The sequence below is a fragment of the Oncorhynchus keta genome, chromosome 23, assembly GCF_023373465.1.
Source record: "Oncorhynchus keta strain PuntledgeMale-10-30-2019 chromosome 23, Oket_V2, whole genome shotgun sequence".
NCBI classification, from domain to species: Eukaryota; Metazoa; Chordata; class Actinopteri; order Salmoniformes; family Salmonidae; genus Oncorhynchus; species Oncorhynchus keta.
In genome coordinates this window covers 42,524,873-42,539,595 of record NC_068443.1, presented here as the reverse complement: position 1 = coordinate 42,539,595, position 14,723 = coordinate 42,524,873, and the positions used below count along the sequence as shown (strand labels likewise).

The 14,723-nt window shown below is 43.4% G+C and overlaps 1 protein-coding gene across 1 annotated transcript in view; it reads right to left on the bottom strand.

Annotated features, from left to right (window-relative positions):
• Window positions 1-14,723, bottom strand: part of LOC118402376 (serine/threonine-protein kinase N2-like) — a 46,547-nt gene that overhangs the window by 2,300 nt on the left and 29,524 nt on the right. The window contains exons 7-21 of the mRNA XM_035800532.2: window positions 14,193-14,378; window positions 12,906-13,015; window positions 12,308-12,451; window positions 12,007-12,082; window positions 7,784-7,940; window positions 6,150-6,288; window positions 5,723-5,868; window positions 5,268-5,343; window positions 5,040-5,131; window positions 3,507-3,683; window positions 1,771-1,833; window positions 1,607-1,683; window positions 771-913; window positions 397-504; window positions 164-244 (exon numbers count right to left, since the gene is read on the bottom strand). Of these exons, the coding sequence (XP_035656425.2) occupies window positions 164-244; window positions 397-504; window positions 771-913; window positions 1,607-1,683; window positions 1,771-1,833; window positions 3,507-3,683; window positions 5,040-5,131; window positions 5,268-5,343; window positions 5,723-5,868; window positions 6,150-6,288; window positions 7,784-7,940; window positions 12,007-12,082; window positions 12,308-12,451; window positions 12,906-13,015; window positions 14,193-14,378 (1,775 nt within the window). The remainder of the gene's footprint in view (window positions 1-163; window positions 245-396; window positions 505-770; window positions 914-1,606; window positions 1,684-1,770; window positions 1,834-3,506; window positions 3,684-5,039; window positions 5,132-5,267; window positions 5,344-5,722; window positions 5,869-6,149; window positions 6,289-7,783; window positions 7,941-12,006; window positions 12,083-12,307; window positions 12,452-12,905; window positions 13,016-14,192; window positions 14,379-14,723) is intronic.

Sequence of the window (14,723 nt, the reverse complement as noted above, 5' to 3'; positions counted from 1 at the left end):
CCTCATGAGAAAAACTGTTTGCGACAATAACCAAGATTAGGCAAGTCTCATGAACAGGAAACTTCATATGTCATTTTGTGGTATCCACATTGCCTAAAATTGTGGCTGTGTTTACAATGTTGAAAGACATTAAATATGAGAAGGTAGAACATTCTTTACTTACTCTGAAGAACAGATGTTTTTTGACTTCCTCTGCGTCTCGCTCTCCTGCCCCTAGACGTCTTTCTGGACTCCTCCTCAAAAGCTACAAACAAAAAAAGAGCATTAGAAAGTAGAATAAACATTGAAGCTGTAATTCTTTTGTTTCTTCTCATTTCACACTTTCTGATTTCTGATAGTTTGTAGTTTGAGGTGTTGTGTTTCATTAGGATCAATTTGAAGGGATCCGGAACCCACCCTTCTCATGACGGAGATAGCCTCCGTTGAGAGGAACCTTGGGTAGCGGACTTCATCGTTGACGATGCTGTCAAACACCTCCTCTTCATCATCTCCAGGGAATGGAGACTGGGGCAGGAAAAAAAGTTTTTTCCCCCATATACAGTCAATGACATATAATATATATATATATATGTACTGACCAGACCAGCTATGTATATAATGTTAGAAAGGTCATGACAATTGTGATAAAGGCAAAAACATTTTTTTAAATAATCTTGTCAATTCAATGCCAAGATTGTAAAATGTTCAGTTCTCAGAGCTGACAAAGTATTGATCAGTCATAACACTGAGTAGGTATCCATATGACAGGTGTGAAGGTGAGACCCACTTACCTCTCCAACCAGCATCTCAAAGATGAGGACCCCCAGACCCCACCAGTCCACAGCACGCGTGTACGACGTCTCCGTCAGCACCTCGGGGGCCAGGAACTCTGGCGTGCCACAGAATGTACTGGTGCGGTCCCTGAACCCCATTCCTGTCAGAATACACATAACCATGACACATGTTTAGTACAGAAACTTTACACCCAGACATGTAAATTATATATATATATTGTTTTTTTGGGGTACTTTTTTAAACTCCCTTTTCTCCCCAATTTCATGGATATCCAATTGGTAGTTACATTCTTGTCCCATCGCAGCAACTCCCGTACGGACACTGAAGAGGCGAAGGTCAAGAGCCATGTGTCCTCCGAAACACGACTCCGCCAAGCTGCACTGCTTCTTGACACACTAATCGCTTAACCCGGAAGGCAGCCGCACCTGTACGGTGTTTTGGAGGAAACACCGTACCGCTGGCAACTGAAGTCAGCGTGCATGCGCCCGGCAGCCACAAGGAGTCGCTAGAGCGCAATGGGACAAGGACATCCCAGCCAGCAAAACCCTCCCCTAACCCGGACAGCGCTGGGCCAATTGTGCGCCGCCTCATGGGTCTCCCCGATTGAATCCGGATCTGTAGTGAGCGCTACGATGCAGTGCCTTAGACTGCTGCACCAGTCGGGAGACACCAGGCATGTACGTTTGACAGCAACATACGGTTCAGATCAGCAGAGGCTTTAGTTAGAGTTAAGGTTTTGACTGAGTCAGATGTAGGTTATTATACATTTATTTTGACATTCAATGGTGTTGGAAAAGTGACATTAAGTTGAGGTTGCGTTTGTCCCACTTACCCTCTTTGCAAAGGCCAAAGTCAGCTATTTTTACATAGCCCTCAGTGTCCAATAGCAGATTGTCAAGCTTCAGATCTCTGAAAGTGAAACAGAATCATGAGAATCACCATCGATATATGTTATATCAGAGCATATATTCACCCAGTGAATGGAAATATGCTTACCTGTACACAATCTCATGTTCATGTAAAAACTGTAATCCCAATACGACACAAGCTGCATAAAATCTACCAAAGACGAGAAGAAAATAAACAGTTGGAGTCAGCAAAGAATCAGAGAAATCAGAAATCAGGAGAGAATCCACTTTGTAATATATAAACTATTATAAAATGATGTGGAATACAAGACACTGGATATGTGGGTGAGCACTCCTCTTAAGGATCATGCAAATTTTCGCAGCTTTTTGTTAAAAATCGAGCAACATTTCAAAGTCCTGCTACTCATGCCAGGAATATAGTATATGCAAATGATAAGTATGTGTGTATAGAAAACACTCTGAAGTCTCTAAAACTGGTTAAATTGTGTCTGTGGCTATAACACAACGTGTTTAGGAGTAAAAATCACTCGAAAAACTGTTCTCCAAAAACACAAAAAATATATTAATCCGCCAGTCAATGTATTGTTTAAGGCGACTGCAAATACATGAAGATGTCCTGTAAACGCCTACAGCTTCCACACGATGTCGCCAGTGCTGGCATTTCTAGCAGACTTAATCCTTGGTTGTATGACGTTTTGCCCTTTCCTGTTTTAGTCTCTCAACAGGATGTTATTAAAATGGAAAAGATGGCCGCTGATTTCAAGACTAGCTGCTATCGAATACAGATCGCCCCGTGATGAATTGTATAGATTATTAAAGTTTATTAATACCTAAAGTTGGTTTAGAAAAGTAGTTTGAAGTGTTTTGTAAAAGTTTATAGGCAACTTTTGTCATTTTAAAAAGTGACGTTGCGTCTTGTGAAAGGGAATATTCCTGGATCAGACCGATCTTCAGAAAACAACATTTTGGCTATACAATGACAGATTTAATCGGGAAAAAGACCTAATTGTGATGTTTATGGGATATATAGGAGTGCCAAGAAAGAAGCTCGTCAAAGGTAATGAATGTTTTATATTTTATTTCTGCGTTTTGGGTAGCGCCGGCTACCGCATCTGTCGTTTTAGATGACGTTCCAGTACTTTGGGGGTGCATGCTATCAAATAATAGCTTCTCATGCTTTCGCCGAAAAGCATTTTACAAATCTGACTCGGTGGCTAGACTCACAACGAGTGTAGCTTTAATTCAGTACCTTGCATGTGTGTTTTAATGAAAGTTAAGATTTTTATCAAAAACTATACGTGGCGCTCTTGAAATTTCCGCTGATTTGATCCCGACAGCGGAACCACTCTCTAACAAGTTGACACTAGTTCAAAGTCAACAGCATTATTGGTGAGGGGGGCGACTGAAGATAATCTCGGTGCAGCAGCAAAACTTCAATGTTCACAAAGAAAGCGAGCCTTTAAACCCCCCAAAAAAACAAAAGTGCAAGTCAAGTCATTTTACAAATGCAAGTCATGATTTTATGGGTTGCTTTGCATAATATTTGTATATTGAGTAAGGCGCACTGTAGCAAAAACTTTTACAAAAGGAAAATGAAAATCAGTGTTCTTATTGGACAAAATCCAGGTAGCTCCTCCCTGTGTCGCTCTGCATCAAAAAGTTGTCTGCCTAATGAACAGGGCGGCAGGTAGCCAAGTGGTTAAGAGCGTCGGGCAAGTTACCAAAAGGTAAAAAAAAAAGAAGAAGAGGTAAACAATCTGACAATGTGCCCTTGAGCAAAGGCACTGAACCCTAAGTCACTCTGAAAAAGAGCATCTGCTAAATGACTGAAATGTAAATGAACAGGACCCTGGTGTCACTCACATGGCCCTGGGCTCGGAGAAGACGTCAGCGTGGATGTGCATCATCAGGTCTCCCCCGGCAGCGTACTCCATGACGAAGCACACGTGCTCCTGCGTCTGAAAGCAGGCGAAGAGGTTGACCAGGAACGGATGGCGCACGCTGTTCACCGTTTCAAAGATACGTTTCTCACACATCAGACTGGGGGAGGAAGACAGAGAAACAAGGACGTAAAGCCCCTGATACCTGAGCAAAGATACGTTTCTCACACATCAGACTGGGGGAGGAAGACAGAGAAACAAGGACGTAAAGCCTCTGATACCTGAGCAAAGATATGTTTCTCACACATCAGACTGGGGGAGGAAGACAGAGAAACAAGGACGTAAAGCCCCTGATACCTGAGCAAAGATACGTTTCTCACACATCAGACTGGGGGAGGAAGACAGAGAAACAAGGACGTAAAGCCCCTGATACCTGAGCAAAGATATGTTTCTCACACATCAGACTGGGGGAGGAAGATAGAGAAACAAGGACGTAAAGCCCCTGATACCTGAGCAAAGATACGTTTCTCACACATCAGACTGGGGGAGGAAGACAGAGAAACAAGGACCCCTGATACCTGAGCAAGGCTCTTCTTAGATTACAAAAGGAATTCAATGCTACTCAAATCCCCTGTGTAAATCGATTCCGGAAATGAAAATGCATAATATAGATGAAGTCATTTACCAGACGCTTTTAATCTAACGCGACCCACAGTCATGCGTGCACACATGTTACGTATAGGTGCCAGATGGAATCGAACGCACTATCCTGGCGTTGAAAGAGCCATGCTCTACCAACTGAGCTTACAGAGGACCAGAAAACAAATCAACCCAAACTCTTGGTCAGAAAGCTAAGCTATTATCTTATTGGCCAGGTGGAAAACGTCAAATAAATAGAAATCACTCTGCCATTACATGAGTGCTAAAATTCTAAAATGTTCACCTAATTTCAGTTTAGGTGACAAAACAAGCAAAGAATCATTATATAATTTTAATGACCAAAAATATCGTACTTCCGGCTGTTTGAAGCTGATGTACAATTTACTACATCAGTACATTTCTGTTACTTAACCCCCGCCGGGCCTAAAAATAAAATCTGTCCGTTTGCATCGGAGGAAATGTCCTCCAACTCAGTCTCTAGAAAAATTTGATGGATTTTCCCAGGAATATATTTGAGAGGACACATTGCATTTCTGACATTCGTTGAAGGCCGTTAGAAAATACGCGAGGGTTCTGTATGTAACACAAGGAAACTGACTATCCATAAATAAAATAAAAAAACACAAAAAGAACACAAAAATACTACTGATAACTATATTACTACTAATCATACTGTCAGAGTATGTCAGAGTATTTCCGGCCGTTTGAAGGTGATGTCCAAAACCCGAAAGCCGTAGTCAACTCTGAACCGAATAACAGGGTTGAACAAAGGTAAACCTGTTACGCTCAGCAAACAGTTAAAAAGGAATCAGTATCAAGGCCTAATTGGTTTCAGTGCTCAGGTTGAGCCCCATACCTGTCCACCTCGTCACGAGCCACAATGTCTCCTTTCTTCAGGGCTTTGATGGCAAACATCTCTCCCGTGCTTTTATACTCAGCTAACAATACCTGTGTGGAGTGGGGGGGGAAGAGAGGAGACATTTTAGGAAAGCTAGGGTTTTTATTCCCTCTTCAGAAACAGCTCATTTCTCTAGAAGGGCTGTAAAAAAAGGAGCGAGAAATGGGTTGGGTGTGTACTATGTACCTTTCCGAAATGACCACGACCAAGGACTGCAACACATTTGAAGTCGTTGAGACTAAACTGAAATTGTTCTTCTTCCCTGGAAATGGAGGTAGATATCATATTACATGGAAAAAATACAAACTATTGCTTTCAATAAGCCCCCAAGGAAATCATACACATTCTCGTGGGAGCTGGGCGAAACACACTGCCCCAAAACATTGACTGTAACCAATCAAAAATCGATTAAAAGCAAGTAATGTATGCATCCGTGTTTCTCCCCAAACAGCAGATGGAGTCGCAGATATTCAGCCTATTTGAGAGGACCAGTTTTAAGAGAGGCACAGAATCGCTGATCTTGATCACATACGGACTAGTTATTTGGCACGCAAGGTGATTTTGTAGGTGAGTGATGCTGCGCAGTCCAACTGCAACGTAGTCGTTCTCCCAAACATGCACGTTGTTAAGTGAGCCCTTACCTCTCTGTGTCATTCTGTATGGCTGTGAGCTCCAGGTCTGGAGGCTGGATCTCCGGCTCTACTACATTGTCTCGTCTGTCTAGGTCCAACGACTTCACCGCTATGCTGTTCCTCTTGTTCAGGAAGTCAAACGATGCCAGTGCATCCTGCAAAGGTAGAACTCACTCCTTAGGAGGATGGTGGCAGTGGGGTTGTGTTCAGTATGGCAAACTGTCGCAAAACGCTTTGCAATGGAAAATGTTCAGGTTCAGTACATCCCCCGTTTAGCATTTGTATTGTTATTTTACTGAACACGATTCAAGTTTCCATTGACAGTTGTTTCAAGTTTGAATTCACTTGAACTGGGATGACCATTACCAAATATGACTATGTGTCACTACTTCCTCTAAATCGGGCATCTCCGTGGTAACCCCATGTCCGTCCGTACCTGTACTTCCTCCTTGTCGGGCAGTTTGTTGTCCTGTGCCAGTGGTTCTCTGATGCCCGCGGGTAAAGGGTAGTGCTTGGGTCCCGAGGTGGGCTCTTTGTCAAAGTCCAGCTTGGTCACCAACGGGTCACTAATGTCACTGGAAGGGAAGGTGCCACATCTTAATTACAGAGGAATACAGTGACTTGCAAAATTATTCAGACCCCTTCACATAGTGGGATTCAAATGTATTTCTCATTTTTTTGTCAACAAATAACACAAAATACTTGAATGTAAAATTGGAAGAAATTGTTAAATAGTCATAGCATAAGTATTTGGCTCCCTGAGCCAATACATGTTAGATCCACATTTAACATTGATTACAGCTGCGAGTCTTCTTGGGTAAGTCTATAAAGGGCTTTGCACACCTGGATTGTGCAATATTTGTGCCTAATTCTAATCAAAATAGATTTTCAGGCAGATGTAAGTCAAAACTGTAACTTGTCCACTCAGGAACATTCACGGTCTTCTTGGAAAGCAGCTCCAGTGTATATTTGGCCTTGTGTTGTAGGTTATTGTCCTGCTGAAAGACTAATTCCTCCCCCAGTCTCTGGAATAAAGCAGACTGAACAAGGTTTTTGCCTGTGCTTAGCGCCATCCCGTTTCTTTTCATCCCGAAAAAGTCCCCAGTATTTGCCAATGTCAAGCATACCCCCCCACACCATGATGCAGCCACCACCAACGCTTGAAAATAGCAGTTACTCAGTGATGTGTTGTGTTTGCCATTTAACTCTGTATCTGTTTTAAAATCACCAACGGCCTCACGGTAACATCCCTGAGCAGTTTCCTTCCTGTCCTGCGGCTCAGTTCAGAAGGACGACTCTATCTTTGATGTTTCTGGGTGGTGTAATACATAATCCACTGCAAAATGATTAACTTACTGAAAGAGATATTAAAATGTCAGATTTGTTATTCATCTACCAATCACTGCCCTTCTTTATGAGGCTTCTCGAAAAGCTCCCTGGTCTTTGTGGTTTAATCTTTGCTTGAAATCCAATACTTTTTACATTGTAGTCATTTACCAGACGCTCTTATCCAGAACGACTTACAGTGGTGAGTTAATACATTTTCAAACTGGTCCCCCGTGGGAATCGAACCCACAACCCTGGCGTTGCAAACACCATGCTCTGCCAACTGAGCCACACGAGTAAACTGCCATTATTTCACACAGAGTGAGTCCGTGTATCTTATTATGTGATTTGTTTAAGCCACATTTGACTCCTGAGCCAATTTTGGCTTGCCTAAACTAAGGAGCTGAATACTTATGCAACGACTATATTTAAGATATGATTTAAATAAATAAATATATTCCACTTTCACAAAGTATTTTGTGTAGATTGTAGACAAAAAGAAAAGACAATTAAATGCATTTTAATCCCACTTTTGTAACAAAATGTGAAGAAATCCAAGGGGTCTGAATACTTTTGCAAGGCACTGTATATGTCTGCAATCCACACTGTTTTACATGTGGGTTAAAGACTTTAAGAAGGCATGCGACAGTGTGTGTGTGGCCCAGGTTGCCAAGCGCAGTCTGTTGGCCCTATGTGCGTGTTTGTGTCTATGTGTGTGATCGTTCACGCCTGTTCTATATATACCTGGTGGGTGTTGGAGAATCCGGAATACTGCTGGGCCCGATCTCAGGCACCTGTGGGCTGTAGGAGTTAGTGCTGACTGTAGGTATGGCCCTTCTGACCAGGCGGCCCCAGGTGGCGATGTTGATGTTCATCTGAGGAGCACGCAGGAACGTCTTCCCTGAGGAGGGAACGCAGGACAGGTAAGTGACACACTAACCTCAAGACCCGTCACAAAGCCAGACGGGGAACACTAATCCTCACAACACCCCGGGTGACCATGGAGATATGACCCCGGGTGACCATGGAGATAATCACCTCACCACTATTTGATGACCTATATTTAGTGTAAAAGGCCTAATTAAACCATCCAAAGTGGAGAACGAAAACTGAAGACAACTATATGATTTCTCAGAGTAGAGTGAAATGGATGTATGTGTTCCATAAAAACATATAAAGTTTCTCTGTTTGGGCCAAGGTTATTCTAGTAAACTAAAAGTAGCCATGAAAAAAATGATTTAGTAATCTAATATAAAATTATTAACAAACCTGTCTGAAAAACTAAAACTACACTGAAACTATTACCTTCGACTCCAAAACGAACAAAAATAAAAAACATGAAGGGGTTTCAAACTAATGAATCTGGCAGGTAAATTCTTCCAGGAGATGGTGATGTTTCACTATGGGTAGCTAACTTGATTCTTCTTACATGTACTACTAAAGTTAAAAAGCATTGGATTGGTGTAAACCCCCATACCTCATCGGTGTAAACCCCCATATCTCATCGGTGTAAACCCCCATACCTCATTGGTGTAAACCCCCTACCTCATCGGTGTAAACCCCCATACCTCATTGGTGTAAACCCCCATACCTCATTGGTGTAAACCCCCATACCTCATTGGTGTAAACCCCCATACCTCATTGGTGTAAACCCCCATACCTCATCGGTGTAAACCCCCATACCTCATTGGTTTAAACCCCCATACCTCATCGGTGTAAACCCCCATACCTCATTGGTGTAAACCCCATACCTCATCGGTGTAAACCCCCATACCTCATCGGTGTAAACCCCCATACCTCATGGTGTAAACCCCCATACCTCATCGGTGTAAACCCCCATACCTCATCGGTGTAAACCCCCATACCTCATCGGTGTAAACCCCCATACCTCATCGGTGTAAACCCCCATACCTCATTGGTGTAAACCCCCATACCTCATCGGTGTAAACCCCCATACCTCATTGGTGTAAACCCCCATACCTCATTGGTGTAAACCCCCATACCTCATTGGTGTAAACCCCCATACCTCATTGGTGTAAACCCCCATACCTCATCGGTGTAAACCCCCATACCTCATCGGCGTAAACCCCCATACCTCATCGGTGTAAACCTCCCTACCGCATTGGTTTAAACCCCCCTACCTCATTGGTGTAAACCCACATACCTCATCGGTGTAAACCCCCATACCTCATCGGTGTAAACCCCCATACCTCATTGGTGTAAACCCCCATACCTCATCGGTGTAAACCCCCATACCTCATCGGTGTAAACCCCCATACCTCATCGGCGTAAACCCCCATACCTCATCGGTGTAAACCCCCATACCTCATCGGTGTAAACCCCCATACCTCATCGGTGTAAACCCCCATACCTCATCGGTGTAAACCCCCATACCTCATCGGTGTAAACCCCCATACCTCATCGGTGTAAACCCCCATACCTCATCGGTGTAAACCCCCATACCTCATCGGTTTAAACATGGGCGAGAGAAAGCTTCCTTCCGCCACATTTTGCACCAGTCCCCGTGTTAATCCTTTTAAATCCAAGTCACATTGAGATTGAATTGATCATTTCAACCTCACCTGACCGTGGCTCCGTTCAGATGCCAAACATTCTCAAACATTGCAGATTGAAATGCCATGATTAAAGCTGATGTGATTCCTTATTCTACATGTCAAAGAGACAGGTTTGTTCTACATAGGCTATTTCTATCGGAACGTTCCAAAACGTTGCGTTCTGCTGAGCGCACCCCTTGTGTATACCCTACGAAAGTGTCGTAATTTACCAGGAAGTAGCCTTGTAGTTTTTGAACTTTTGTAGGCTTGTTGAATAGTTTTCAAAAAGCGCAAAAAACGCAGCCATTTTAATCTCAATATCAAATAATTTCTGGGTAAGGACCTTAATTGTGTTCAATTAAAATGGTAAAAATAAGCAATTTCTCAAGAATTGAGATTACCCCAATTGCAGAGTGTGGAAATATATATTTTTTAAACGCACAACAAAATCATGCTTTTGACTGCACTTGGGCTGTTAATAAAAGGCATCTTGGCAGAAGAAAATTCATCCACAAACATGAAAATAATTTGATGTACAGTGCATTCGGAAAGTATTCAGAGCCGTTGACTTTTTCCACATTTTGTTACGTAACAGCTTTATTCTAAAATGGATTACATAGTCCCCCCCCCCAATACCCCATAATGACTAAGCAAAAAAACGTTTTTGTTGTTGATTCTGCTCTGGAGCAGGTTTTCATCAAGGATCTGTCTGTACTTTGCTCCGTTCATTATTGCCTCGATCCTGACTAGTCTCAGCTGAAAAATATCCCCACAGCATGATGCTGCCACCACCACGCTTCACCGTAGGGATGGTGCCAGGTTTCCTCCAAATGTGACGATTGGCATTCAGGCCTTTAGGTGCCTTTTGGCAAACTCCAAGCGGGCTGCCATGTGCCTTTTAATGAGGAGTGGCTTCTGTCTGGACACTCTACCAGAAAGGCCTGATTGGTGGAGTGCTGCAGACATGGTTGTCCTTCTGGAAGGTTCTCCCATCTCCACAGAGGAACTATGAAGCTCTGTCAGAGTGAGCATCGGGTTCCTGGTCACCTCCCTGACCAAGGCCCTTCTCCCCTGATTGCTCAGTTTGGCCTGGGCGGCCAGCTCTAGGAAGAGTCTCGCTGGTTCCAAACATCTTCCATTTAACATTGATGGAGGCCACTGTCTTCCTGCCTTCAATGCAGCAGAATGTTTTTTGGTACCCTTCCCCAGATCGTGCCTCGAACAAAATCTTGTCTTGGCACTCTACGGACAATTCCTTTGACCTCATGGCTTGGTTTTTGTTCTGACATGCTCGGTTAAATGTGGGACCTTAGGTGTGTGACTCAATTTAAAGTCTCATAGTAAAGAGTCTGAATACTTGTTTGTTTTGTGTATTTTTTACCCCCCTTTTCGTGGTATCCAATTGGTAATTACACTCTCGTCCCATCGCTGCAACTCCCGTACGGACTCGGGAGAAGCGAAGGTCGAGAGCCATGCGTCCTCCGAAACACAACACTGCCAAGCCACGCTGCTTCTTGACACACCATACAACTGGCGACGAAAGTCAGCGTGCATGCGCCCAGCCCGCCACAAGGAGTCGCTCGAGAGAGCGTGATGGGAAAAGGACATCCCGGCTGGCCAATCCCTCCCCTAAACAGGACGACGCTGGGCCAATTGTGCGCTGCCTCATGGGTCTCCCGGTCACGACCGGCTGCGACACAGCCTGGGATTGAACCAGGCTCTGTAGCGACACTGCGACACGCTGCGCCACTCGGGAGGCGAAAGGGTCTGAATACTTATATAAGTGATCTGTTTTTTATTTTTAATACATTTGCTAACATTTCTAAAAATCTGTTTTTGCTTTGTCATTATGGGCTATTGTGTGTAGATTGTTGAGGAAATTGTTGAATTTAATACATTTTAGAAGAAAGCTGTAACGTAATAAAATGTGGAAAGAGTCAAGGGGTCTGAATACTTTCTGAATGCACTGTACATCTTAAAATGACCGCGTTTTTACAAATGATGATATAATCATCAAATCCATTCAAAAGATTAGTTGACAGGAACCGGAAGTATGAAGACGTCACTTGCACATTGTATTACTGCCCCCTAGTTGGAAGAAGTGACATCCCAAAAAACCAAAACACTATACAACACAAATTCTTCCTAGCCTCCCAGCTTTCTGTCCCTAACACTAAATAACATAAAAACAAAATATAAATACATTTTTTATACAACTTTAACTAAATAGAAACAAGCAAATCAGGTCAGAAAACTAACTGAAATGAACACAGAATTTTAAAGAAAATAGAAAAAACTAATAGAAATAAAAACTAATAGAAATAAAAACAAATACTTCCTGTTGGATATCAAACAAAATCTACTTTGGGCCCTATGGTATGTATTTTTCTTCTTCAGAAAACAATGATTTACCTTGCTGCTTTGAGAATATCTTTTTTTGTCTCTGCAGTTTGGGTCGCCTCTCAATGACAGGGTTGAAAAATGTGACCTGAACAAAAAGCAATAGTTAGGCCTACCAAGTAAACAGTCTTCATCATAGGAGGGTATCGATAACTGGGTCATGTTCATTAGGGCGAGCAATGGAACACATTTTAAACCGCTAGCACCGAAAACAAAGACGGAACATTTCTTAATTGTACAGGTCCGGAGGTAAGTCCCTCCCTGTTTCAGTCTGCTCTGAACACAACCCTGGTGTAGTGTTAAAGTGGGCTACCTCTGCAAACAGGGTTCCCTGGGGCTCGAGGTAGAGACACATGCCGTGACGCTGGTTGTCCAGGAAGTCCTCAAGTCGCAGGAACTTGACGGCACAAAGCGAGCGCCAGTCTCTCCAGTACACCGAGATCTCCAGCTCACGAGACTGCAGGTCAAACAACGCGCACAGGGTTAAGCACACGCATATGCAAGCCGGGTTAAAACCCATGTGACATTTTCATGGTGCAAATAGATCTGTGCAGACAAATACCATCAACCTCATTATAATGTGGCAGCGTGATTGAATTGAAACCTTTCTTCAACCATGTGCATTAGTAGAAGGCGATTAGTTAACTCGCCGGGTGAATTGAGCAATGAATAAATAGGAAAATAGAAAATACCCAAATTGAAATTGCGCTGCCAGATGAGGTTTAGCTATATTTTTTTTCACACAGATCTGCGCTCTTTTCCATCAAGAACATTTGCCCATAGTAGTTAGCAAGCGCAATAAGTGAAAAAAAAAACGCACACAACTAGGGTATTTAAAAAAAAAAGGCAAAAGTATACCATCATTCACTCATCAAAAGAACAGAAAAAGTACGTCTGTCTGTGTGTCATACCCTGTCTAGCTCCAGTGTAAACTTCTGATCCCACGACTGGTTACTGACAGGTCTCCAGCTGGTCTGTCCCACCACTGTGTTGTCCAGCTTCAGCACGGCACTGATCTCATCTGGAGAGGAACACAAAGATGGAAATACCATTTCCAGTCAAAGATCGACACGTTAACAGTATCGTTCACACATACATTGTTCAAATGACATTACAATTAAATGAACATGGTGTTCTTTCTTTAGGATAAACTACATAGAGTGCTGTGGCTCTGTCTATTTATAGTTTTGCTATACAATCCATACTCTTAAGCCGAGGGGATGATGGCAGGGGAAAATCAGTCACTGGACAGGTTTCCAGCATTCTCTAATGTGTTTTTGTTGTTGTTGTCAAGTATGCATATAGCTGCGTCAGTAATGGGCCCTGGTCAGAAATAGTGCACTATTTTATGGAATAGTTTGCCATTTCAGAAGCAACAACACTGACTAAAAACATACAATTTCAAAAACCACTAGAGTTAGTTTATATAAGGAAATCAGTCCATTTAAATACATGTATTAGTCCCTAATCTATGGATTTCACATGACTGGGAATACAGATATGCATCTGTTGGTCAAATATACCATTAAAAAAAAAAGTAGGGGCGTGGATCAGAAAACCAGTCAGTATCTGGTGTGACTATTTGCCTCATGCAGTGTGACGTCTCCTTCATATAGAGTTGATCAGGCTGTTGATTGTGCCCTGTGGAATGTTGTCCCACTCCTCTTCAACGGCTCTGGGAACAGGAACACGCTGTCGTACACGTCGATCCAGAGCATCCCAAACATGCTCAATAGGTGACATGTCTGGTGAGTATGCAGGCCATGGAAGAACTGGGACATTTTCAGCTTCCAGGAATTGTGTATGGGGCTCTGCATTATCATGCTGAAACATGAGATAAGTGGCACGACAATGGGCCTCAGGATCTCGTCATGGTATCTCTTTGCATTGAAATTGCCATCGATAAAGTGCAATTGTGTTCGTTGTCCGTAGCTTATGCCTGCCCATACCATAACACCACCGCCACCATGGGGCACTCTCTTCACAACGTTGACATCAGCAAACCGCTCACCCACTCAACGCCATACACGCCAACTACCCGGTAGAGTTAAAACCGGGATTCATCCATTCAGAGCACACTTCCCCAGTGTGCCAGTGGCCATCAAAGGTGAGCATTTGCCCACTAAAGTTGGTTACGTCGAAAAAACTGCAGTCAAGTGAACGATAGTAGGAGAGACTGCCGGTGTTAGGAGACTCACAAGAGAGATCTTCACTCTTGGAGAGGTTCCGTGCACTGGCGCCTCGGTTGCGGTTCCCCCGGCTCATGAAGGAGGAGCGGGTCTCGCTGGGGCTCCAGCCAGGCAGTGGCACGGAACCGGCTTTTGAACGACCTGGAACGTTCTCAAGCAGGTCCTGGCAGCCCATGAGCCTGACGTCTAATGTGCCTGGGGAGGACAAGATATTTTGAGAAGATGGGCAAAGCACAGTACTACAGAAATACTGTCCAAGATCTACAAACTTAGAACCATTTTTATGAGTACCACTTCAGCGAGGCAGCGGCACCCATGACGGCGTGCGTGCGACACCCACACTGCTCAAAACCCACACTGCTCAAAACCCACACTGCTCAAAACCCACACTGCTCAAAACCCACACTGCTCAAAACCCACACTGCTCAAATCATAGGCAAACACACATTTTTTTTACCTGATAATGATGTTAGCAGACGGCCTCTGTAGAAATGGTAGACTATTAAACTGACGGGTACCTGGTAATTGGCTGATTTTCAG